The following is a 27,321-nucleotide window of genomic DNA, read 5'->3' as shown; positions in this document are numbered from 1 at the left end:
TGAATACATATTTGAGCTTATTATTACGGTTATTTTTCACCAGTTGTAAGCATTTCACTTATTTGAAGAGTACAGTTATAAAATTACTTTCGAAATTAGTCATTTTGAATGTAAATTAATATAAATGGCAATGATGACAAAGCTCACGAAAGAGCCCAGCGATTGTTGCCTGAAACAGACATCACACACGCTTCGCAGCACGCGGCGCTGGTTTTCGATCGAAATTTCAGTCATCTTTGATCGCTGAAAAAGTCATTAAGATGCGGGTACTTCTGGGTACTTCTTTGCAAGTAGAATAATACGGCCTTCATTATGCTAGCGTGAGACCCATATTTAGTAGAAACCTGCTTATAATCTGAAGAATCGTGAATATTTATGACCTCGTCGCGGGTCAGTGAACACTTTGTGAAGGAAAGCTAATCAAAATAATAAAAATAAAGGACGTTTTTTAACAAACCACGGTCATAGGACAATTGCAAATCAATGAAAGTATGACAAACAACAAAATAATGCAATTTTCTTGCTTTTGACTGGAAAAAAATACGAAATATGCCGTAGAGAAAGCGGCGTTATTTTACGGTGGAATCCGCCATAACTTCGATATTGCGTGAAGTGCGCGGAGAATTGCACCATGGGATACTATTCGAACGTCGTCTGAAGCGCGTGGGAACGACCGCTTCTGATTGGCCAGTTTTTGGTGTCGCGACAACAAGTCAAATAGATCGATTCCTTCTTGACCCTTCTTCTCTTGAAAAGTCACGTTAGCAGTGATTCTGCAAAATTAACTAAACTTAAAGAAAGGAACAGAAGGAAAGGAACAGAAACAGTCTCAGGCAGAAATAATTATTGTAGAAGAGATTACGAGGAAATTGTTTAAGACATGCGGGATTTTGAATGCCCTCGTCAGTTCAAAAGACGATCACGTACGCCGACAAAACAAATAATATTCCAGAGCGAACCGATGGAGGAAGAGTTCCAGCCTAAATAGCGAAGAAAAGACGAATAATAACTTCATTCCTAACGTTGCGTCATTAGGAGCCGCCACTAAAATAAAAGGTAATGACCAAGAATAAATACAAACGCTTGTTAATTTTCGTTTGTTGATGACCGCTCAGCTTATAGATAAATATTTCATTCAAATTGAACTCTTTTCTAGTACCATCTAATTTTTTCAGAAAAACCTGGCGATAAATCGAACCCCCAATTCTGTTGAGTTTTAACCAGTCCTCAGTAAGATTTGGTGAAAATATATAGTCTTTGTGTACTTCATATATGCGCATGCGTTCAGCACAAAATTCCGTGTGCTTGGGTCGACGCCTGGAAGAATGCATACCACAAGAAGAACATTGGGTTTTCAGAAACAAATATATGGCCTTTGTGTACTTTATATAAAGTAACACAGATAAAGCTTGTATTTTAGCCAACCCCCCGCTTCACATGATTAATTGATTAATTCAATTTGATATAAATTAATTCAATTAAAATGTTTACAGGAATCGAGGGAAGGAGGGAAGGAGAGAAATCGGCCCTCTCACCAAAACGCGGAATTTTCCGAGTTAAAAATGGAAAAAATGTTAAATTTAGCATTCATTACAACAACTGTCTCAATGACTTTTGTCGCTAATTGTGGCCTTAGGTTGAAAAAAGTATTTGTGGCAGGGCAATTCAGGTCATCACCGGAATCCACAGCTGTGAATGACATGAGGTCTTTTATTTGCTGCTTGGCATGATGGAATCTGTTTGAGAGAGTTACCAGGCTGTGGTCAGAGTACATTTCTATACACCGGGTGTCAAAATGGCATGTGAGAGATCAGACTTCAAGCAGATATGGCTACAGTGTAAACTTGAACAAAGAGAAAATTGGAGTTTCTTTAAGATACCAGGTCAGCCACTAACTGCCGCAAGAGTAACTGCCGCAAGAGTAGAAAGCTGTCAGCTTGAGAAGGATTTCTTTCCAGGAAAAGATCAACAACGATGAAACAAGGTGCTCTGTTTGCGTGGAGTCGCACACAAGACACGTGTTTGCAGTTGCACCCAGCACAGATTATGTTAGCAGTGCCGGCCAAAAGATTTAGAACTCCCCAGATGGCGAGGGGATATGTACCGAAATGTTGGGGAACACTAAACTTACTCAGCTTATACATGACAAATCCAGGTTTATTTCTTCACTCGCCTATTGTTTTTACACCTCGTTCCCCTTGTTCAAAAACCTGGTGCTTGCTACGTTTTCTTTCAAAGCTCCGATTATAAGATTCTCCGATTACAACTGTCAATCTTACGCTTTCGCAATGTCACGTCCGATTTAACACAGTCACGCAATTTCCAGTCCCGCTCCCCTAAAAATTGTTTGACAATTTTTACCACACCGTAATTCCTTAAGCGTCAATCATTGTCCCTAAATATGTCCTTAAAACGAGATGCTGCATTCACAACTGCTTGTCTCCTTTCTCTGATCAGCTCAATTCTCTCTGGGTTAGTGCCTTGTTTTGGCTTGTCTTCCACGCTTCTAATCTCCATAGGGCACACACTGTATTGGCCTCTCTAATTGCTTCCCCTTTTGTAGTAGAATCACACCTTGCCACGCCATCTGCTCCTCTCACGATTCGAATCATCTTCCCCTTCTTCCAGCGTCCTCAGTTTTTGTCTTCTCCTAGAATGAGCACTATTTCTCCGACTTTTGATGGTTGTGTGTCAAGTCGCTTTACTCCATGACTCTCCATGAGGCTATGAAGGTATTCCCTTTGTCACCGAGTCCACGCATGTTGCTTAGCATTATGAAGTCGTCTCTGAAATCTGGTTAGCTCTTCGTCTTCAACTTCGATGTCTTCCAGAATGTACGCACCTTGACCCCACATGACAAGGTTTGGTGATAAAATTTGATCCTCCCCACTTCCACTTTCAACGTACGTCAGTGGACGATTGTTCATGTGCCTCTCTATGTCCATGATTACCGCCTCAAGCTGATCAAATGCAAGATTCGTTTTCTCCAATGTTTTGTACAAGGTCTTCTTGACATCTTTGAGGAGTCCCTTGTACATACCTCCCCACCATGGCGACTTGGCTAAGTTGAACTTCCACTGTATTTCTTGAGCAGCAAGGAAATATTGCAACTGCTCACTTCTGTGTATCTTCCGGATCCAATGTGCAGTCGTCTTGAATACGGCTGCACTGTCGAATACTATCTGTTGTGGCCTCGTCTTCCGAGTGATAAACACGTTCAGTTTCCTTTGGAATTCTTCGGCCGTCTGGGACTTCGTTACTTCAAGGTACACTGCTCGTAGAACTGCACAAGTTAATATGACTATGTATGCCTTTCTTTCCTCATTCTTGCTCTTTTTGTAGACGAGCAGTCAGGCAAAATCAATCCCCGTGTGCTGAAAGGGTCTGCTTACTTTGGTGCGGTATCTTGGTAGTGGGGCGGTGGCTGCACCCTGAAACGGCTTCGCAGCAAACACCTTGCAAACATTGCAATCACGTATCGTTCTCTTAACCAAGGATCCCAGTTTCGGTATCCACCACAGTTCCCTTATTGCTAGCTGCATTATCTGTTTGTGTACATGTCTGACAAACTTCTGAACGAATATGTCCTTTTCGAGATAAATAGGTCTGTAATTCTGTATCCTGCCAACACACTCAATGATGTTCGTCTTCTCATTAGGGACCATTCATTTTTTAGAAGGGGGGGGAGGGCCGGAGGAATATTGGGGGGGGGGGTCACAAATTTTTTACTGTGGCAAAAGGGGAAGGTCATCGTTATTTTCGTTTTTGAAAAGGGGGGTCGCGTAGAAAAACACTCTATTTTAATCCAGATCAAAATCTTTTATTTTCAATAAATATCAACTTAGACCAAAATAAAACATGTTTATATGTTATAAAGTACTTACAAAAATTGTTCTTTATATTTTTCTTTGATTATTAAATATGTTCTTTCAACAAAATAAGAACATTGTTATGAAACAGTTCTACTGTTGCATAAACAATAAAATTACACCAGTTACAAGTAGTGTACAAATTCAAATTTAAAAATACTCTCCAATATAAACTGGAAGAATCAAACAAACAATAAGCATCAAACTAGAATATATAGTTATTTATCATATATATAGCGAGTTTGCCCTGCAAAAGAATTCTTTTTCACTTGGCGATACGTCCTCACTTCCGTCTTTCTTCACTGTGAAACAATAGCATCTAGGGTGCTAACATCGCCATCATGTTTCCACGAGGTTGGAGCGGCGGCAGCTCCCAGGCAGATGGCTCACTTTTTCCTTAGTTGCCTTTTAGAACATGGAAATGAGCCAAAAAACGCTAACTAAAAAAGCAGTGAAAAATGAGGGGCGAAGGCGAAGTGTCGTGGAAAGCGGAAAGATATGGAAAAACGGACTTTCTAGTCAGCACTTTTGGGATCGTCTTGGTTAAGTAAACTCATTTTTAATCTGGATACGTGGTAATATTGTTTATTGCTGTGTTGCCACTTTATCGCCATGTTCGCCAGTAGTGGCATTCCTCGTGCGTAGTAGCGTAAATGTACGCAGTGTGATTTAAAAAGTTCTAGGGGTGTCGCAGATTTTCTTTTTACAGTATTTTGAATAGTGAATCGCTTGTAAAGCTATGTGCATTTGCAGCTTTGTTTTCTCCGCCGTTAACTGCGCTGTTGTCAAGGTAAACTGGAAATCGGCGAAATAGGTTGTTCTCGTAAAATAAACAAAAGCAAAAGTGTAAGATTTTTTGAACTTTATTTCGCTCGCTCACTCGCGTTTTCCCAATTTCCTCTGATATCCGTCGGCGCACTTTCTATGAAGTAATCTATATATATAAATCACAACTGGTAACTGTAACTATAACTGTATAGAAATGGCTTTGCCACTGCCATCCCTATCATCTCCACTATCAGAACTTGATCACTTTCAACATCTTCTCTGACAGGTTAGTAATCTAAAATGAACTTTCTAGCCTCATCTGTTATAAAATGAACCTCTGCTTCCAGGATGTCTGACAAAATCTTTACCTCTCTCTTTGCTAATCCCTCTAATTCCTCAATGATCAGATCTCCCTTATCTACCTTCAAAGTAGTAAGACCCATAACCTCTTCTGTGCCAACATCTGGTGCTATCTTTTGAAAAACTGCCTTCCTACCATTTTCTAATCTGATTCCCTTCCTTCGGCCTCTTGCTTTCCTGTCATTTTGCTTATGCTTTCTGGATTTTGATGTACCAGTAGACCCTTGAATGTGTTCTTTACCTCTTGATCCCTTTCACTGAGACTAGTAATAAATGAAGAAAGCTCCCTTGACATGGTGTTTAATTTTTCAATTGTAGCTACATGAAAGTCATGTAGATTGACTTCCCAGGGCAGAGTTTTCTACCAGTTTTATCAAACAGACTTCCGTCAAAGTCTTGTAGTTCATCTTTGAGCTTGTTAACATCATCCTTAAGTTCAGTTAACTTTGCAATATTCTCTGATAAACCCTTACATCACCAGCCAACAGATTTGTCAGCAAATTTTGAGAAATGCTTCTCAGACTGACATTGCAGTTCATGCAAGCAGATCTCAAATGAGTAGTTCGGACTCTGATTCACAGTCAGAAGATGATACAGGGTCCAGTGAGGATGAAATACTTTTTGCATTTGGAAATGACTCTGAAGATGACTCAGAGTGAGATGAAGCAAAGAATGATGGTAGAAGTATAGGAAACTGGAAAATATGAGTTACGTTTAAGAGAAACATAGACAAAGTACATAAACATATTGTAGGTACATATGCTGTCAGAGCTCCATGTTATAGCAGGCTTGGGACAGAATGGGAGGTTTGATGTGACTTTTTTGTTAGGTGCATGTGTGTGTGTGTGTGTGGGGGGGGGGGGGTCGCAAAATTTAATATTGCACTTTAGGGAAGGGCCTTCCTTTTTTTACTCTAGTACAAGGGGAGGGCCAAAAAGTTTAAACTGAATACACACTGGGATTCCTCCGGCCCTCCCTCCCTTCTAAAAAATGAATGGTCCCTTATTGACGAGTTTCCACCCTGATTTCTCTAAATCCTTCGGGGTCTTCTCCTGCTCTTTTCTCACCCAGTGATCCCTGGCCTTCATGATTTCTTCCGTACTCAAGGGGCCATGTTCCTCTCCTTCTGGCTTAGCTGTTTTGAACAAATCTTAGAACCCGCCATGCGGTGATTCTGAGAGTGTTCTAGTACGGTTTCTGTTCTAGCAAGTTATCCCACTTATCTGGTTTTCTCTCCGCAGAGAAAAGCATGATCTCTTTTTTGGGATGCTCTTCTACATGAGCCTTTCCACCGCATGTTAATTTTGGTTGTTCAGGCCAGTCTTCTTTGTTGAGCAACCACTGCGGTCCTGTATACCACTCACTGCATTCCATCTTATAAAAGGGAGGCTCTGCTTTCTAAATTAGCCAAGTTCATCTCAGAAGGGCAGTACTACCATTGAATGCCGACTTCTCCTGATACTTGAGCAATCTTACTGACTTTGTTAGCGACGAAGACTTTCCGTGACTTCCCGGGATTCGAGATCCAGTGCAGCGCAACCATGCTATCCATTCAAATTGTAACTGATCTTATTGGCCATCCCTTCAGTGCTTGACAAAGATTCTTTGCTAGGTTTGCTGCCATGTGACTGCTTATCAACTCTAGTCTTGCAATTGATGTGTTCCGGTTGGAAATTCTTGACTTTGATGCTAGGAGACCCTTCATGTTCATGGTTCCTTGTTGAATTACCGCGACTGCTGCAGAGGAGCAAACATGTTACTCACTGCCGCTGCAAGGAGATCAGCCGGAGCATCATTATCATTAATGAAGTTATCTTCATTAACATCATCTGCATCTATGAAAACTATTTCCATCTCTCTCTCAAATATGCACTTGTCAGTGACGTGATCATCGCGCACATGAATAACCCAGCCGAAGGTTGTGCCTTCCGCAACAGGCTCTCCTGGCTTCCCTTTCTACACGTACACACGTAAATTTCCTTGGTCTTGATTTTGCAGTAGATGCTGTCTCCTAGATGACATCAATCTTCTATTCGTCACCAAGTTTCACATAGAACGTCCTATCTCGAGCACGTTCATATTTGAGTTTCAGATCATTCATGTTTGGCGGTCTCGTGGTTGCGAATTCCGGCATTTTGCTTCCAGTGACTTCGATTCTCTCTCTTGTTTTCCCATCCAAAGAATCCATGGTGATAGGAAAGACTGGCATGGACTGTTGTTTTGTCCCGTTCAGCGTGATCATTTGACGAGTTCCATGACGGTTAGGAGTTAACCTGTGTCCAAGTAGTGTCAAAGTAAATGCCAGTTCTTCTTCACAGAGAGTACCGTGGAGTTCTCCTTGTCACAGATGCTGGTGTGATGCCTTCCATTAAACTTGTAGCAACTATGTCTTCGACACTTGACTACTGGGTGGCCAGGTTTTCCATAGTTGTAACATAATTGTTCATCGAAAAAGAACTTCCTGCGAGTCTCCAAGGTGCTCAAGGTCGTACAACTGTCGCTCTTATAATCCTTTGTTGCAATACATGCACACAGGCGTTCCTTTGCTTCTTTGTGAATTGACTGAGTCCTTTCCTCCGCCTTCCTTTGTAAATCAGTGCTTCTCGTTTTTGTCACGATCCCCTAGAGATTTGTACGGATCGGCAGGCAGTTTGCAAAAATTTCCAGGTCGCTCTTCTGTTTTGTGTCTTTCCAGGCACTTCTTCAAGCCGTCGATGAATGCTACCATGCCCCACTCCTCCCAGTTGTCATCCGTACGCACAAGATCCGGTTTTACATGTGGGAGTTGTTTAGGGTTGACATGGCGAAACCCTGCAGCATGTCAGCTTCCCCAAGCATTAGCAAGGCATCGAACTTTTTGCTTTCGTTTTCGTAAAGCTCTTGTATCTTTGCGTAGTTGGTTCCTCTCAACACGGGAAGGTGTGCGATTTCGTCCTCATGAGCGTTTATCACAAGTTTATTCTGGCCATATTCACTATGTAGCCTCTCCCACGCTTCTTTGTATCCCATCTCTCCAGGCTTTATGGTTACTGTTAACAAAATCGGGTCAAAATTTTCAAAATTTCCTTTTTGACTCTTTATATTAGTTAGAGAAAGCATTCAAGTTTTATTTGTCGAAGAACGCGAACGCGAGTTATTCTAGAAAGAGTGTTTTGAACCTCACCACTTGCTCCTTCGATTGAACGTGCCTGTTTCTCAGATTCTTCCATAGAAAGGTCAATTTCTCTTAATTGCGACAGTGACAACGCTTGGCCCTTCTGGAGTAACTTCCAATGGAGTTGGTGCGACAAACACTTGCTTATTACTTGTTCACCAATTTGCTTATCCACAGCAGCAATACGAACAAGCAATTTCAGATAACAGTCACCAATGAGTCTCAAAGGTCCAGTCTCTTGGGTAGTCTTGTTTGGCCGTTACGGGACGTTTCAGACTCTCAGATGGTGACTCTGAACTGGGATGGGGCTCTGTGACTTCTGCAGAAATTTCTGCAGTTGATCTGTCACTACCATCTGCCTTGGGTTGTTTAATGGTGTGCAGGTTACTTGGGGCTTAAGGCTCAGCAGGTCTAAAACTTGCAATGTTTTTCAGTCGCCATCATCGAGTTGAAATTTTAAAGGACAATTTCTTGTGTAACATGACCTATACATGTTAAAAATATTAAACTCCTTCGCGAGACTAAACTGGCGCAGCAGTCGAGACTTGAAAAGTTTGCAGCAGAACAGTGGAAGTGTATGCAATGAGACAATAGCATACTCTCGGGCATTTGGATCACGACGCAGAAAGGTTAACCATTCACTGCACGTTTTACTGTTACAAGCTTTGGCCATAATATTATTTGTAAGAAACGTTAATGGGTTATTATCTCGAAAATCGCACCAGGTACGTTTTAAAACTGGTGTTGTCACTAGTCTTGATTTCCAGCAAATGCGAACGTGGCAAAACGCCAAGAAATCTCTTCCCTCTCCTTGAGACTCGGACAGTTTTTCGGATTTTGATAAAACGCGCATGAAATCATTTCGATCAACATCAAATGACCCCACAATTTTGCAAAGTTGATGCGAGACTCTTGTAAACTCAAAGAAAACTTTTTATTGTGGTGGCTTCAACCGTTGTAAACTTTTCAATAACACCTCCGAAAAAACTCCGAGCTGCATAAATAACACATATTAGTTCAAACGACAGTTCCTAGAGAATGGTAACAGACCAGTAACAAAGTTACAACAAAGTGAGTGTTCAGCAATCTGAGGGACAATTATAAGTTTAAAGAAAAATTCCGGTTACAAGCCCCCCGCTTATAAGCCCCTCCGGTGATTGGCCCATCTACCTGGACACAAAAAAACACATCCGATTATACCCCCCCCCCCCCAACCCAGGATATAAGCCCCCCTCTGCCAGACGACAGTACTAAACAGGGCAAGAATAGTTGCTTTATTGGGGTGGGCATTTTTAACTTAAAAACGTATGTTCGATCAACACTCCTCTGGCTCGTTTCGAAACCTTCTTTCTGTCCCAAACTTATAAGCCCACCCCTGGAAATAAGCCCCTCCGCTTAAAAGTCCACACAAAACCCCTTGCGAAGTTGTATAAGCCCAGGGATTATAACCGGAATTTTACGATATTCGATCCGTTAAGAGTTTCATTGTCTTTTGTATCAATAAGAAACTTAGACTTTGTAAGATGAACAATAACTTATCTCAATGCTCTGCTCACGTACACATCGAAATTCAAACGTTTTTGCATTCCTGGACGAAACTGCAACAGCATAAGGGCGCACATTGGTAAAAAGCGGTTACGTAACATGGACGCCTATCTGACAACATATAATAGGGGCTGCTTATTAACACACTGGAATGGGGACTCTCATTTGAAAGGGGGACGCTTCAGTATTGGAAGGAGGGCACTAAATTAAATCGTTTCGACAAAAGCCATATTTTTATATGTTTATTTATAGCGTTTAGGGTGTCCTGTTGACATCTCTTATTGAGAACGCTTCTTCGTTTGGTTTTATCGCAGTATCATTTGCACTACACTTTCACAATACTTTTGTTATTATAGCGTTGCACAGGCGAAGATATGTTAACTCTTACGTCACTTGTTTCTCTTCTTTTAATAAAAATAAATTAGCTAGTGATTAGATGAGCCAGATAAAGAGGGGAGAAGATTTTCACTGGAAAAACGGAGCTGATGCCACGCGCCATCGCGTTTGGCTGGTGGAAATGTAAAAAAAAACGTGCCCCACTTGAATTGATAAGCAAATATAACACTTGACAAGGAGAGACCATATTGCAATTTTCATTCTTGGATGACAGAACCAGTGAAGCGTCCAGTCCAGTGACAGGTTGATTCTCTCATCAATTAGCAGCGAGGAGAGATCGTCAAAACAAAACCGACACCAGTCTCACTCTTACCATCTGGATCGACCAGCCAATCGCATTATTTCATTCTTCCTTAAGCGGAAGAACTGAGTCAATGTTTATTTTTGCCTACTTTTCGTGAAATGGTCAGTCGTCTGCTTTGGCTAAAAACGATCAATACAAAGGACATGGCTTGACCAAACGCTAGCTTTTGACTTGCTGATTTCGTCTATTTTGGAAATATTACGAGGAAAGATTCACGGACACGAACATGAATAATTATGAATAGGAACAGGTAGGTTATCTGCTTAGTTGGCTGATACTGTTGTTTTGATCTCAGACAAAACTTAAAATAATATCAAAACTCCACTAAGGAAATGGGCTTTCATGGTATCACCTCTTTTTACCCCATTTTTAAAGTACAAATAAAGTTCTCAGTTCAAATATATAGACCGTTTAAAAGTGACGAATGCGCTGTTTACTTTTTCTGACGGTTACCTAACTTTTACTTAGTTGTGCTTGTATTCCATTTTAAGGGAAGTAGGGATGAAACCGCAACGGTCTAGACGAAAGGCAATGTTTCCGTTGTTACACTCTTAATTTACACAGTACGACCTGTATTAAGATAAAATAAAACATGACAAAATGTTTGTATCAGAAGACTTACCTAAACAAAATTGATGAATTCGTTGTTATAAAATAGTCTTTAGGCCTCTAACTGAGATTTGTCAAAGTTCGTTTTCATTTCAATGTCTTGTTTATTGACAATTTTTTACAGGTAAGCATAATTTCATTGTTGCCTTGCAGCCTTCCAAGTCCGATGAACAAATGAGTGTGAAAATTTTGGCCCTTGCGCTTATCATACCCTTGGCGCATAATGTGTTGATATTAGGTAAGATTCCGCAAGAAAAAATAATATAAAGTTTGAATAGAATCATAACTTAGACAAGTCAGCGAGTAAATCAAGTCTAAAAGAAATTTAGTCATTAATGTACTATTTCAACACCAATCAAATAGACCAGAAACAAATTTTTTTGTGTTTTTTTTCATTTAGGACTAAACCAGGAGAAGAGCCCCCAACACCATGTGTCCTGGGCGGAAAAGAGCTCGGTATCTGTTAGACAGACACCAGCTAAGCATCGAGAATCATGGAAAACTTCGATCGGAATGGAGAATAAAGATACAGTGCAAATAAAAAGGGCGCTATTTCAAGCTGATAACAAAGATGAAAAGGCACAAGATGAAGTCTTGGTTAAAGAGCTGGCTTTGTCTTCTGACATTCAAGGATTGAAAAAATCTACAATGACGGCAAAGGGTAAAAGGCACAAAATCGCAAAGCATGTCCACAAAAAAGGAAAAGCTGGGAAAATAAAAACGAGGCATGTAATAAAAGCATTGCGTGTATCAGAAAGAGCCCACAAAAGAACAGCAATAGCACAGCCTTCATCTGCACGTGATAAATCACTTCCTGAGCATTCTCCTCCTATTTCGCGCACTCTCCTAACTGCAGTTGGTCTGTTACTGGACGAAAGAAACCATTTTGTAAAAGATTCTAATGCTTTGTCTCTAGCCAAAGTGCTTCTTGACAGCGACAATAGTGCGAATGAAAAACACGCGACTGTCAGTTCTAATTCAGTTAACTCTGTTTCCTCGTCTGGGCTGCCATCAGGTCTTGGAAGTAACATATTACGCCTTTTAAACGTATCGTCAGCTCAAGAGAGTCAGACTGGCGAACGAAAGTCGACTATTCATACTGAACTTATTAACCCAACACAGCTAGGAATCTCGATATTAAGACTGTTGTTTGGACATAAGGCTCCCCTTGTTACGAAACCCACATATAAACCTTTGTTTCGCTATAATCCAACTGTTTCAAGTTTAAGTACGGCACTTCCAGCTCAAAGAAAACAGTTCGATAAGGTAGAGTCAGTTATAAGGTCCAAGAAACATCACAAGAAGTCGTTTACGTTTGCACTGGCAAAAGCCGTCAGCGATCTTATCAAGTCTATGGCTAAAGAAGAATTGAAACATTATTTGCAAAAAATACATCAAGATCCCAAACTTGCCAAGGAAGTGCCGTCTTCAATGGCGCCCAACATTGTTTGGCCTACTAAGAAGGTGGTTGACGTCCAAGGGAATCGAAAATCATGGGTTCTATTGAAAATTCCTAAAACAGGAGAAGAAATTGTTCCTCCGAAAGACTTGTCTGACGAACCGCTCGAAGAAGAAGGAACAGATGAAAACAGGCAAGCCAAGTCGGTGAATGAACATACAGGTATTGTGGACACTTTGGGAAAACTTAACGATGCTCAACCAGTGTCGGGTATAGGAGGTATTGAGGGCCCTTTGAGAGGCACAGTTGGTAATGAAACACGAAGCTTTCCGAGCAACTTTAAAGTGCAACCAACTACTAGGGTTGGGTATAGCGTAAGGATTTTACCCTCCTTAAAGGGAAGTGCTGTAAAACAACCAGACAGTTACCATGTGAATAGAAAGCCAGCGGCAAAACTACAGTCCACCACACAAAACACAGCCGCATTCGCAGAAGCAGTTAAAAAGTTATTACAGGCGGTGCAATCTAGTATTAAAGGTCTTCAGGGAAAGCAGTTAATAGGATATCCAACAGATTTAGGCTCAGTTATTGGAAATCAACTCCCAAGCCTTCAACGCGCTCAAAGCACAAACACTGGAAGTGTAAGAGGTATACGAAATGACCCAACGCCCGTAAGTTACGTTCAGTCGTACAAAAAGACTCCATTTCTGCAAGACAATAAAGTCCAAGGCAAACCACGCTTGGGCGAATTGTCTGCTTTTACCAGAGCGGCTGGACAAGAAGAACCTCTTGTGCATGTTCATACAAATGCACTCTTTAACCCATTAAAAGACTTGGAAATGTCGCCGTCTGAGCCAATTACTAAATCAAATTCCCCAACAAAACCACTTGGTCCATCAGACAATGTACTTTTTGAGTCTGCAACACAGCTCGGATCACCAAGAGACAGGCAAGAATCAAGCACGGTACAGCACATCAAGGAAGGTAACGTTTGTTTTTCCGCGCTATTTACTCACTTTTGACTTTCTAAAGAATTTTGTATGTGGTTGGTAGTGTACAAACATATGAACGATAATGTTGTGCAGTTTGAACTAATCAAGCTTAATTAAAAAGTTTAAATGCAGTAAAAACTCCTGTTTTCTACTTAATACTTAAGTGGTTGTAGCGTGTTTAGTGTGCTTTGTGTAGTTTTTGTCTCTTGGGTTGTTGGGTTTTTTCTGTTCGTTTTTCGAGGTAAGTTTGTTTACTTTTTAACATATTGTTGACCGTTTTTGTAGATCTTGAGACGTTTGCTGAGAAGGGCCTTCAAGCTCATAATCACTATCGCCAAGAACATCATTCCGCTAATCTTCGTTGGTCAGATGAACTTGCCACTCAAGCAGAAAAACTGGCATATGATATGGCCATGAGGGGAGTCGTGGAACGATCAGAAGTGGCGACTTCCATGGGTTGTGGAGAAAATGTCGCAAAGATAACTGGTGTTCCATTCAACGATGCTGGATCAGTAGCAGCTGATATCTGGTACAGCGAATCACGGAATTATAGTTATTCGTATCCTCGAGTTACACCGCAGACGGACGCGTTTACCCAAATGGTTTGGAAAGGAACGAAAGAAATCGGCATGGGTTGCGCCAAGGATGTCGCTACAAATGATTTGTATGTGGTGGCCTTGTATAAACCACCTGGTAATGATCGGAAATTTTTGAGAGAAAATGTTATTAATAAAGGAACAATGACACAGGACGTTTATGCCACAATATTTAAGAGGACACAGCTGCAACAAAATTCTACGTTTGGTTGACAGACCTTATTGATGAAACGTTTTTATTGAGTATGGTAATAAACTCCTTTTCCTCTTTCTTGATAAAGAGAAAGAGTAAACGTATAGGTTGCCTATGACTCCTGATGACAGATCAACGAATTTTGTTTGAGTTCACTGATGCAAACTTAAAATATATATTTGTGATTGGATAATAAAATAACCTTTTTTCATTTGAGTTAGTTGTCTTTGAAATGCCCAACTTTATGTTAGCTGAATTAAAATGAACATCCTCGAATCGTAATAATGTGTAAATTGGAGTGCAGTAGATAAGTTATCGCGCAAACCATTGATTTCACTGATTCGTCTCAGACGTGACAAATTGTCATAGCTTGTCATTAAAAGTGTTCTAGTGAAATGAGTGTTTTCCCCTTAGGTATTTGAATATAATCCGAAATGTCAGTTTCACCGTCCTAATCGCATCGTAGTTAGCCCCACCCCACTGGAATGGTATCTTGCATCTGTTCGCGACACTGTAAATATCAATGACGTCTTGCGGTAAAGTGAGATAATATAAAAAATAGACCTTTACGAACCTTTTGTATAGTACAACAATTGGATGTACCAGCATACTTTGAACTTCAAACTTTTTTGTGGATTTGCGCTAGCCATTTCATTGTGGCTCAGTTTCTATTTGTCTGCAATAAAAAGTATTTTTCCCAACGTTTCTCCCCTTTCCAGGTCAAAAGCTTAAAACGATCAACACAAGATGATTAGTGAACCCTTGATACACCAGTGAGTCTCTTTATTCAAACTTCGAACCGTGCTGTTCTTGACACGTAATTATGTCATGAGTAGAGCACCTGTTTAAGATGCATTTCATTATTAATTTACACTTTTTTTTTGGCGAACATGGATTCTTCTCAGGATGGGAAAAACATAAATGTACCGTCTGCCAGAAATAAACCTGAAATGTAAACGGTAAGTTTAGTGCAGCGTTCTTCATGTAAACTTCTGTGTTGCGCGTAAATTTCGACGAATTGCCAAGAAACCTAATACTGCCATTTACTACTTGCATTGTGGCCTGACCTGTGGCATATCACATTGTGAAAGAGATTGCTGGATCTGCTACTTGCCCAAATAGAAATACGAAAAGACTTACGGGTCTTATAAAAAAGTTCGTCAAGGAAGAACCAGGCTAATCAATTATTTTTAAGCTCGACCCTCGGGTAGAAATTAGTAATCTTGAATCTTAAAGTCAAGGAAGCGGTATTCCGTGGTCATTCATAATAAAATAACTGCATTTATTGTAATTGTGTAGCAAAAACGAGTGTAAAAGTAGTCTTCAATGGACGAAATTTGTTGAACAAAAATTAAATTTACGTTTGAGATTGACTGAGTTGAACCGGTTACTACCATTCTTTTTAGGTTACCTTGTAACCCTGGGGCAGAGATAGGTCGGTGGTCAGTTAATGCGGGTCATACACCCATGTTCCACGCTCTCGGACTCAGATGTAGCGTACAACTGTGGCTTTATTATTTTAAACAGTGACATGTTTGTAAATTAAATTTCAAGCTCCTAGCTGATACCTTGACAAATAACACACTCCAATTACTTTATTATGCTTTGTATTGTTGAATTAAATGCTTGTTTACCGTTGAAACAGGAAATTACAGCCATGTTTTTGGTGGCAAGAAATACTAAGAAGCTGAGAAAATGATGCAGATAAAACGAGCCCAGCTGTTTATATGCGTATTGTTGTTCTGGACTAAGGGTGAGTAACAATTCAAACAACTCAAACTCTTCTTTATTCGACAAGAAATAAGAACGACTTTAAAAACAGATTACCAAATATTATTGTAGGGTCTCTGGAAAAGATATCCGGAAGCAAACAGTATAAGAAAGCTCTTTCAGACGAGAAAACAGCACGATCCGCCCTCATTGGAATAAAACCTGAGGATATTTTAACGATAAGGAATGCAGGTAAGTGACGATACATCAGAGTGTCATGAAATATTCTTTAACTTTTTTATATCAGTGCTAGCCTTTCAAATCAATATGCATCTTTTGTTATGTGATCATGTCTTTAGATGCGAGCGGCTCAAGAAAAAGTGATGTTAACTTTCTCCAACAACTGCCAGCTATTCAAGGTAAAATGATAACTATCTCCTTTTCAAGGATTTGTATACGTTTATCCAGCAGCTGATCGTGCAACTTACAAAAACTGGAGTATCTCTACACCTTGCCCGCAATGGCCGGCTTTGCACTCCAAATTACAAGAAGACGGGCCTGGAGTATGATGATGTCGTTCATCTCACCCGGAACAGTTCTTTTACTATGCGACCGTGTTGTAAAAGGAAGTTAGCCAGCTTTTCTTTGCACAAATAATTAACAATTAGACTGCGAGCCCTCGTTTTCTATGAGCAAATTTAAATAGTAAACAATGGGAGAACCAATCAGATTTGCAGATTTCGGGTAAACACGGCTGAGTTTCTACTAATGTTCGTTTGAGATTAATCGTTAGTTTTTTTATAGACGAACAACGTTTGACAAACAGTGCCCTGGTGTATTCTGGACAGCTGTCTCCAATTGACCAGCATGTGGTGACACAATTCGACAAAGGTAATTACTCCTCTGTCACGTGTATCTAAAATGTCTATCAAGACATTAAAACTGTAGGCTAACAAATCCATTCTGTTGGTGGATACGCGCCATTTAAAGACCTCCTCTTTTACCTGTAGTTTCCCTCCATACTTTCAATTTACAATTAATTACCCCCCTGACCCCCATTTTCAATACTTCAGAAAAGCAATTTTCTCACAAGTATATTCATGACTTGGCTATTGATCACCAAGCACTGTAGACAGACAACGTTCAGTTTTCTTTAAGCACTTACATTACTCATGAGCTCGTTGCACTATCTTTAACCAGAAGTTGAAGGGAACCATGATGACTCTTCGCATGGAATAACCTCCAAGATTGATGGAGCTGACCCATTTGATCCTTCCCGTCAGAATTCAGGAAGCAACAGTGAGTGAGCAAGGAAATTCGATTAACATTACTTAAAGTTTTTGGAAAAGCCAAGGAAGAGTAGTAGAAATGTATTGTTTATAACCCACTTTCTTAAATTTTTTTACCTTCTTGATTTTCAAAGAACCGAAAATGTTGTCACAGGGAAGAACCAGGAATACCCTAAAATTCTCGACGAGCATTGAAAGCTGAGATCATTTGCCGAGATGTTTCATTGTGTTTTGATGTACTTATTTTAAGTTTGGTAGGTGCGGGGCCAAATGGTCTCAGAAATAGGATGATGTGGTCTGAGCTCGTGCCTGGCCAGGGTCCGTGTTTTGTAGTTGGGGTAATCACATTATTATATGACTGGCTCTGTGAGCGTTCAAGATGAAACAAATCTTATGCTCTGATTGCCTTCCCGAGAGGTCAAGATGGGGCCATCTTGACCGCTTAGGATCGCTCGTTGTGTTCCCGCAAGCGAGAAATCTTTTTCTGAGGCTACTCCAAAAAGCTTGTCGTCGTAAATTTACCGCTATGAAACTATATTTTATAACAGCACAAAGATTTTCTGTCTGTTTCTGGCGATAGGGAGTCCGTTAACAAAGAAAAAGGTTTTTCATGGGAATGAAAACAAACAAATCAAACAACAAATGTTAACGAGTTTCGTGAATTTTATTTTCGATAAAAACCGGCTAATACAAATTAAATGCAAAGCGACTTGAAGACGTGGTAGCGGTTTTGTTTGGCGGAAAAGATACAGAAGTCAGTGAGATATCTAAAGGAAAAAGAACTCCGTAAACTTGTCGGCTGTATAAGTTCTTCAAGAACGATAAGAAAGCAGACGGTAAGGCAAACCAGACACTGCCATTTGGCCGCCTTCGATTATTGGACGTTTTGCAGAGTATTTGCGCACTTTTGGCGCTTTTGTGGCGGAAACCTGCCTTGACACGAGCTGAGTATTGAAATTGCGATTGTTGAGAACATTTGAGAATTAACACTTCACGGGAAAAGCTTGAACTTTTGTACATCATTGATATTGATATTCGACCGATCGTTGTTCAACGTCAGCGTTAGAGGCTTCGGTTCCTGTTTCAAGACTTCAAACTTAACGTCAATTAGCAAATATAAGCCATTTTAAGACCCTTTTGAGGGCTAAAAAGAGTGATTTTGTTCTGTTGTTGCATTGTTTTACTTCGACTCGATTCATTCAAGAATTTAACAGTCGCTCAGTCACTTTCAGTTGGCCCAGTCAGGATAAAGAAACGCGCGACATTGATTGTGCATGCAACTGGCTTTCTTTTCAGTGCTCTTAAAACAAAACATATAATAAATCCTTTATTGACCAAGCTTGTTCGGTCAAGATGGCGGGGTATTGACCCCGATTTTTTTTTGCATTTTAATGGACCTCGACTTCGTCTCAGTCCATTAACATGCAAAAAAAAAAAAAAAAAGAACGAGGCCAATACCCCGCCATCTTGACCGAACAAGCTAAGCTTGGTCAGTACTTACTGCCCATTATGCCTGTGAGGTGTAGTTTAATACCAAGGAACAACAGCTCTCTTGTAACTCTTAATGATCCATCTGTTCAAAACGTGTGTTATTCTGTGGAAACATTTCATTCCTGTGGGTAATGTTGATTTCTTCTCCTCCAGATGTTAGTAGGGAAAGTAGGAACTTCGTTGAGAAGGTAACAAGAGATGAAATGGGGAAAACAGAAGATATGAGTAAGCAACAACTTTACTTCTGCACGTGCATGTGTCGATAACAAAAATGCACGCTGAAGTAACAGTTGAAAAGACCCGTGAATTGAGTCGAGTACCACATGTTAAAAAAACAACATATTTTGTACTCCCACTCTCACCCAACCCATACGGATAGACAAAGCTTAGTCGCTAAGTCCTGCTATTCTATATTACTAAAATAGCAGAAGGTTGAGCTTTTTTCTTAGCTGGAAATTTTACAAACCAGTTTAACTTATATTTCCCTTTGTTCCTTACAATGATAACAAATAGTCAAAGTGGTTTAAAATATTCTAAACCATAAACATAATTTATAGTTTCCCTTTGTAAACCATTTGCAGGTACACTTCGCAATGGAGGGATGGATAAAGACTTCTATAGCCAAATTAGCCAGATAGAGCAAGATCAACCGCAAGCAGCTAATGTGGGAAAACTCAGTGACATGTACAAGGACAATCCTTTGCCTGAATACAGCTACAAGGAATCAGGATTTGACAAAGATTCATCAGATTATCACGCTTCTTATTTAAGCAATCCGTTTGAAATGCCTAAAAACCAGGAATCAGGTTATGACAAAGTTTCATCATATGATCACCCTAATTATGGAAGCAATCCGTTTGAAATACCTAAAAATAACTATCAAGGACTTGATACTTTAGATAAAGAACTGTTCCAGGGAGGTAATAACTATCAAGAAGAGCCACATCACTTATCTTCAGAAAAGACGGATCTTTTTTCTTCTATTGGGAAAAAAGTCGTCCTTGACTTGTTGAAACACCAAAATGATTCTGAACATGTGAGTGAGGATAATCTAAAGCAGGAATTTCTCAATAAACTGATGGAAGGGAATCTAGAAAACAAAAATATGGGTATTAACAGTTTGTTGACAGATAGAATGAAAACAACGATATCACCTTTTCAAACTCAAGAGACAACAACGATGGCAACAAAACCTTATGCAATCAACCGTCAATTTCCTACGTTGCCTTCCCAAGGGAAAGTTTTAACTTCAGGGAAGATATCCTCTAAAGATATACTCGGTTTTGGAACCGAACAAGTAGCACAACCAGCAAATCCTCGTATCCAGGGACATGTTTTTCAAGGGGATCCACTTACACCATCTCTCATGTTTAAAACCCAGTCACCAACTGTCCAAGAATCTCCCGGCGCCGACAGACCATTGTTGAATAATCTAATTCACTCGAAAGAGGAAGGTGCTGGAAAGGATAACTATGTTACACTCAAAATTTCTGGTGCTGGAAAACCAGTTAGTTTCAAGGCTGGCACAAGTAATGACGGATCGCTTGTACTTAAGATACCAGGTAATGTCACGTTAATGAATACAGACACCAACAAAGTCGTTAGTGAAGCTTCTCAAAATACAAAGGAAAATAGCAACTCTAAGCCTCAGATGGTTACAGATGTCGAACAAATGAACCGTTATCTTTGGGCAAGCCAGACAGCTCCAACGCAGGAATTTGCTAAGAAAGGAAATATGATTGAAGGTCATGGCGAAAACTTAAACAACGAAATGCTCAGCTGGCAGATCTTGGGAAAAACGAATACCAAGTTAAATCAAGAAAACGATGTGGACCATAGTGAAGCAAATCAAATTCTTCAAAACGCTCATAAGGTTCTATCGCCAACAAAAGGTCGCAATTTCAAAGATCTTCAAAGGAGTCCAAACATATCTCCAACCAAATACAACGAACTAAATCCAGTCTCGTTTGCCGGAGTAGGGCAGTCACCACCATCGGAAATATTTCCTCCTAGTTTAAGGCTGAGAGGGAGTGTGGAAAAGAACAAGTTGTTGTCCTTGAAGAGCTTTCTGAGGCCTTCAAAGTTTATCGAGGATTCTCCCGAAAACAGGGCAAGACTAAGTTTTGGCCCAGTTCACGACCAAGTTAGGACATCTACTGATGGAAGTAATGGTTAGTATTGTAGTATTCTGTTATGGTGAGTCAGTATTGTGCAACTTCCAACTTTAGTCTTGATCATCGATAAGTGCATACCGTACTCCCCACTTAGAAAAATCCGTCATGTATATGGAATAGACGCTTTTATATCCTAGTGAAACAGTACATGCACACTTCACTGAGTTTTAATCTTATGTTACATCGCAATATTTCAAGTGTTATGCGGCAGCTGAGCACAATTTATGTTCTTGTTATTTATATCGATGAAACCGTAAAAGTTTACAACCATCCAGAAGGTCACATACGTTATTTTTATCACATGCCATGCGTAAGGGTGGCGTCGAAGCCCTAGCCCCAAAGTGTTTCTTGAACGTTCCGTTGAATAAACAATCAATACATCGTTTCGTAACGTTGCAAGTGGCGAGTTAACGTAGAACTTAATGGAGAACTTTACGTCTTTACGTTTCGTAAAAACAATAATGACGTAACAAAGACATGAGATATGTTTGTGTATCTTAGTGATTTTCCCAGAATGTTGACCATTTAAGCAACAGCTTTTTAGCCTAATTGTTTGGTCATGATAAATTTCTTAAATTGGTAACACACTGCGAAGTTTGTTTGATTTACTACAAGGGATATGCTATTCATTTCTTCAAATTCCCAGAAAAGCGGAATTCTTGGTCCCCATGTTCAGTGACTTGTGGTCAAGGTATTCAAGCCAGAGCTCAGTTGTGCGAGGGAACACAGTGTAGGGGATATAGGACTGAGAGCAAAGCTTGTTTCATGCAGCCATGTCCTGGTAAGACTTACCAAAATGTGGTAGTTTTGAGGCGGACCATTAGAAAATAACCGGAGGGGATAAATAAATTTTCGGTGCAGGATTTTTTTTCTAAAGACCTTATTGTCTGCAGTATTTTTCTTCCGTTGAACGAATTGTTTTATAGGCATAACCGCGTGCAGGATTTTTTTAGACAAGTTTCTTTCCAGAATTTTTTTGGGAAAAGTGACCCCCTCCGGTTAAAACTTGTGTGGGATTGCTTTGTCACTCAAATCAATATGACACTTATGGGGGCATTACACCATATTTACCGCCATGATGGTTTTTGTATTATAATTATTATAATGCAGGTTAGCCACGTTGTCTGCCAGGGGGCAAACACTGAAATGAAGCCGTTTCTCGAAGAAATCGGCTGGTCCTAAAAAATGTAGTATCTGCGCCAAAATCATAGTTGAGGGCCTAAAACTTAGAACATTTTCACCACAATACAGAAACCAAAGCCTGGCTATAAAAAAATTATCAGACATCAGACATTATAATCAGCTGAAATTTATCGGGTTAAGCTTGTTTACCCCACTCGCAAATTTCCCGATTTTTATTATGCCGAGAAAGCAAACATGGTGGCTATCCTGAAATAGACCATGTATTGGGAGCCGTGTCATTTGGCGTTACAACACTGCTGTTTCGGCCTGTGGAAGCTACACGATTAATTGTTTTCAAAGTTGAATACGTGCTTTGGTATGAACGTTAGCCATCATTCTATTAATTTTGCTTCCTGTCTTTTCTTCAGAACAACTGGGAAGAGCAGGTCTTCGTTTGCACAACAAATTCAGAATGTGGCATAAAAGTCCTCCATTGAAGTGGTCTCAGCGATTGGCTGCCAAGGCGCAAACAATAGCAAAGAAACTGGCCGACAATTCTATCCGCTTGTCAGATTTAAAAGAGGAACATTCAGGTATAAACGTTGCTCGACTGTGGCACAGTTTTGACATCGCAGCCGAGAAGGCAACCGCTGACTGGTACAGTGAGGTCAAGAGTTACAACTTCGATGATCCAATAATCGACAGCTCCACCAAGCACTTCACGCAGCTCATATGGAAGAGCTCAAAACGGCTCGGAATTGGAGAAGCTAAAACTACCGACGGAAAACATACATTTGTGGTAGCGCTTTATGATCCTCCTGGAAACACAAGGGACGAACAGATAACTAACGTTCATCTGCCTAAACCACAAAGTGAAAAATAACTAAGAACAGATAAGATTATGTAAAGAGGTTTACTGCCTTCGGCTCATTTTCGCCAAAGAAGAGTTTAACGCCGACAAACACTGGAATACCAGTGAAATCTCAGAGAGAAACTGGAAGTGTGTTAGTGATTAGCATTACTATTAGCCTTGATATGCATTTTATTTTGTAAATGTTTTATAATATCTCTGGCTATTCCAAAAAATGACGCAAAAAAATTTGTGCATTGACAACTACGACTTAGTGTTACGTCAAGTTGTATTAGTTTTCATATTCTGCCGAATACAGTGGAACTGCGATGATGAAGGGTCAATGGACTGGCAAAATGTGTCTTATAACGAGGTTTCGTTATATCGGGGTTGTTTTCCACATGTTATACTACAATTACTGTCGAAAGAGTTGATATCTCGGGAATGATTCGTCCCCTATCAGTTTGTCTTCCCTTTTCGCAACACATTAAATAGATCGTTTGATTTATTTGTAACAGCAATATAAAGCTAAATATTTCTTTTTCACCGAGACTTTTATCTTTTTTTACGTAATGCTGGAAGTGATAAATGGGTTGTTTAGAGTGTAAATGAACAAGGTCTAAGTCAACCTATCCAAAGTGGAGACGAATTTAGAGGGCTAAGCTCATGTACTATGACGTACCTATTTATGACTTCTAATACTGTGATCATGAGCTCTGCGCAGCCTCCTAGTCTGAAGTGTTAGCCGTATTCTTCGCTGAGATGGCTGACACTTCCACTAGGCAGCCTCCTTTTCAGGACAGGAAGTACTTTTGCATAGTGGCTGTGTGATAATATCAAAAGCTAATAAAAATGAACATTCTGTAATGAGCGAGTCCACCGAATTTAATAACTGGAAAATCTTTATCAATTGACAGATGATGGACAAAAGTAGTGAAATTAAGATCCGTAGCAGAAACACCTTACTCCAGTATAACTGAATTTTGAAGAGCAGTTGGCTACCACATTTTAAAAAAAAGTAGTTGGCCTGCTTTTTCAACCTTCAAGAGACAGTGATTGTCGATCCCTTATGCATTGGGCTGACCAAGTTCTGGCGATCCGAACGAAGTCTTCCAAGGCTCCTTAAAACTTTTTTTAAAGAAATGCGACCATTGCCATGTTGGCATCTTACTTTAAGCATGTACTTCTCAATGAGTACTTTGAGATATAAATTTCACAATTAATGAAGTATTTTGATTTCTCTGGGCATTTTTTATGGAACTCCGAACTTTACGACGAAGAACTTAAAAGGGAGGTTTCGTCGGTTGGGTAGTAAATTCTTTAGCCTGCAGAACAGGCGATTTATCTTGCGGGTCGCGCAAAAAGACCGCCTGTTCTGAAGGCTATAAATTCTTCGATCACTGTAGACTTCGTAACAGTCGGTCTGCATTGTATGTCTTCAAACAACGATACTGTTTTGCCGTATTGCTCACAAAATCGAAGCCATTTGTTCCAGTTATATTAAATTATGTGCTATCAGCATCGACTGTCTGGGGCGGGACCATTAATGAACTACATTTGTTACGAAGTCCTGACCCTAAATTAAACTTGCTTTCATTTAATCGCAACCTTATTTCTTATAACGAACGGCAATTGATCATTACATCCAAAGTCACCGTGTAATATAAGCTCATGGAGTTCAATCAAAGATCTCTTCGAGATATCGACTTTTTTTGCATGAAGTTAGTATGAGTAGAAGCTTTGTCCTGGGCATTGTTGTTCGAACATATCATGGAAGAATTCAAACGTCTTTCAGTTCAAGCATTTTTTTTTTTATTTTCGCGGAGTAAATGCTGTATTTGTCAGTCGCGACGGCTGGGTGCTTTGCGACTCATATACTTTGGCTTGGTTAAAAAAGGTAAACTTTGACGTTTGCCTTTAACATGTTTAATCGAAATAGTTGTTTCCTTTCGAGTCGGCTTCTACTCTGCTTAATGCAGAAAAATAACGCCTGATCGCAGGTTAGGTTACGCACGACAGAGTTACCTTTTGTCTCGTCACGCAATCTTAACCCCACATTGAGAAGTAAATTTTCGTTTGGATATTACCAAAAGCCGCTTCTCCTCGCGTTATTCTTTACCTTACGGCTACACATGCCATTTCTAACGACTACATTTCCAGCAAAACAGTTGCTGTTTATTTTTCTAATGGCGATGTATTAACTTCTGAACAGAAGAAAAGTTTAACTTTTACTGTTTCCACCGGAAGTAATTTCACAACAGGCTACAAAAACACTTATAAATATCACTTAACACATTTAATGATGTTGCAATTAGCGAAGCCCACTAATGACGTCACAGAATTTGACCTCCGGTGTGAGTCAGATAAAATTCGGACAAACAAACCGCTCTCTGTAAGAGCAATGTATGGTTGGCGGCCACTTTGGAGGCATATTTAGCGATTGTTTCACAAAAACATGGCCAGATTGGCTCGGAATTCGGAAAGCCTTACCTGTGCAACGTAGAAAGCTCAAACCGTGGTTTGAAACAAAAGGTTTGTCAAACAGAGCGATTATTCAATAAATGTGTAAAATGTTTTACTCTCAGTTATTGAATGGATTATAAAGGCCCGATTTGCTGCCGGGATTTGCTGAAAGAAAACATTTATTTTTATGAGAAATGCAAAACGTTTACACTGTTCTTAGTGGCACATTTTGCAACACAACAGAGCTAACCTCAGATTTATGCCACCACAAAATTACACAAAGAAACGCTCGTCCGATCGGTCCCCTTGCTTTACCCGAATATTTAAAGAGGTCAATTTCGTTACACAATTGTCGCGGCAAATACTATTTAATATACACTGATCGAGCTCGGCAGCTGTAGCTGCAGTCTGTAATAGTAATGGGGATAAATAACAGCTTTATTAAAATCAAACCCGCCGTCAATTCCATTAGAAAGGCGTTTGAATAGCATAATATTTTTGCCCTCTATCTATCATGTGTCGAAACAGATCGGATGGCCGGCGATCAGTGCCGTCAAATTCGGGAAGAATTCTGAATTTCTTGCAACCGAGATCTTTCCGGGGCCTAAATGAAGCAAACATACAAGTGCTATCCTTCGCAATTATATAATTCGATAGTAATTCGCTATCCGCCGCTTAAATTTCTCGGCAGCCTGAATAATTTTGCAGTGGGAATCAAGGTGTCATTGCCGGATCTTCGACTAATAAATTCAATTTTGGGCCATTTTTTGGATACCTTCAATCTGTTTTTCAATTACTAAAGCAAAAATGTTTGGAATCTATCATTTTTCGAGCCTTTCGAGAATCTCGGCCTCAAATTGTGCCTTTCTCGCCCTTTTTTTCTTGTCAAGGATGCGTCCCCTCCATACAAAGCCTTTGCCTTTTCCGACTCACGCGGGGGGGGGGGGGGGGGGGGGAATCATGTGGCGAAATCTATTTTTAGTAATAGTGCGCTTCGCTAGATGATGTTGCAATTCTAAATTGTGCAACTCAGCAGAAATAATCAATTATCACGAAATGAGTTCCCTTTGGTTAACTATTAGCAACGTTTTAGTGTGTGAAAGACTTGTACGAGTACAAATTTGCGTTGTTAATCGTTTTAGGTTAAATTAATATTAGCGCCTAAAGACTTGTACTAGTAAAAATTGCGTTCTTAATCGTTTTAAACTTCGCTGCCTTCGAGCGCTGAACCCCTTACATTCTTAATTGGTTATGTGACGTAAGATTTGGGCTACTCACGTTTTTGATTCTTATATAACGTTTGTAAATTGACAAGTCACGTTTTTTCTACAAGAACGAAGTGCTGACGCACAACTATAGAGTGACACTTTACAAGTCACGCGCTTTGATCACCCACAGCGGAAATTATTCCCTTGAGAAATTAAAACAGTCCCTTGAGAGTTAACAAGAATGCGATCCCTTCCGGTTCAGATTTTAGCCCATGTAAACGCTATTCTCCTACTTTTTGCTTGTAAACAAGCAAAAAAAGTCGAAAAAACGCTCCGCGCGGCAAATAGTCACTGTAAACACATAGTAAAGAACCTGGAGAACGCTGGACTGACCTCGAAAGAGTGGATTCATTAATTCTATCAACAGACGTTGTAAAACGGCAAAGAATATAGAAAAGGTCTCTTTGATTTATGGATGAAATTTCCATGTTGCAAACCATAGTTATCTATGTGCAAACTAAAATGATTTTGAAAAAAGTATAAAGGAATCCCAACAGAGCTTTAAAAATCAGCCAGGCGTTTTCAATTCTGTGGATAGTTTGATCCATTTTTCGCTTTAAAAGGGGGAAAAAAAAAAAGGTGGAGGAGGAGTTTTAAGAAAGTGGAATTAAAAATGGTTTTTCTCTGTAGACGTTTTGCACAAAATACTCTATTTGGCCTTAAACAGGTAAAATAAAATGTGATACGTTTGTTTCGTATCGTTCCGTCCTAACCAGTCGAAAAGCTTATTCGATACAAAGCTGGCAGATCTCTATCAGTCTTGTCTCTT

The 27,321-nt window shown here is 39.9% G+C and overlaps 2 protein-coding genes across 4 annotated transcripts; both read left to right on the top strand.

Annotated features, from left to right (window-relative positions):
• Positions 1-9,684: 9,684 nt before the first annotated feature.
• On the top strand, positions 9,685-14,389 carry LOC144638816 (uncharacterized). Of its 2 annotated transcripts, none has more exons than XM_078498090.1 (4): positions 9,685-10,646; positions 11,159-11,243; positions 11,406-13,388; positions 13,682-14,389. In XM_078498090.1, the coding sequence occupies exons 2-4, from the start codon at positions 11,180-11,182 to the stop codon at positions 14,203-14,205; spliced, it is 2,571 nt and encodes an 856-aa protein (XP_078354216.1). In that variant the 5' UTR covers positions 9,685-10,646; positions 11,159-11,179; the 3' UTR covers positions 14,206-14,389. The 2 variants fall into 2 exon arrangements, with proteins under 2 accessions (XP_078354216.1, XP_078354226.1); XM_078498100.1 differs by having other exon boundaries at positions 11,130-11,243.
• Positions 14,390-15,058: 669 nt separating this feature from the next.
• On the top strand, positions 15,059-23,655 carry LOC144638798 (uncharacterized). 2 transcript variants are annotated; one of them, XM_078498059.1, is made up of 10 exons: positions 15,059-15,144; positions 15,831-15,938; positions 16,028-16,147; positions 16,255-16,314; positions 16,700-16,786; positions 17,096-17,194; positions 18,829-18,900; positions 19,257-20,846; positions 21,496-21,630; positions 22,400-23,655. In XM_078498059.1, the coding sequence occupies exons 2-10, from the start codon at positions 15,881-15,883 to the stop codon at positions 22,852-22,854; spliced, it is 2,676 nt and encodes an 891-aa protein (XP_078354185.1). In that variant the 5' UTR covers positions 15,059-15,144; positions 15,831-15,880; the 3' UTR covers positions 22,855-23,655. The 2 variants fall into 2 exon arrangements, with proteins under 2 accessions (XP_078354185.1, XP_078354192.1); XM_078498066.1 differs by lacking the exon at positions 18,829-18,900.
• The last annotated feature ends 3,666 nt before the right edge of the window (positions 23,656-27,321 follow it).

Source organism: Oculina patagonica, chromosome 2, assembly GCF_052425735.1.
Source record: "Oculina patagonica isolate OP01 chromosome 2, crgOcupat, whole genome shotgun sequence".
In the NCBI taxonomy this organism is placed as follows: domain Eukaryota; kingdom Metazoa; phylum Cnidaria; class Anthozoa; order Scleractinia; family Oculinidae; genus Oculina; species Oculina patagonica.
The sequence above is the reverse complement of the archived record's forward strand: the minus strand, read 5'-3'. Positions and strand labels throughout refer to the sequence as shown.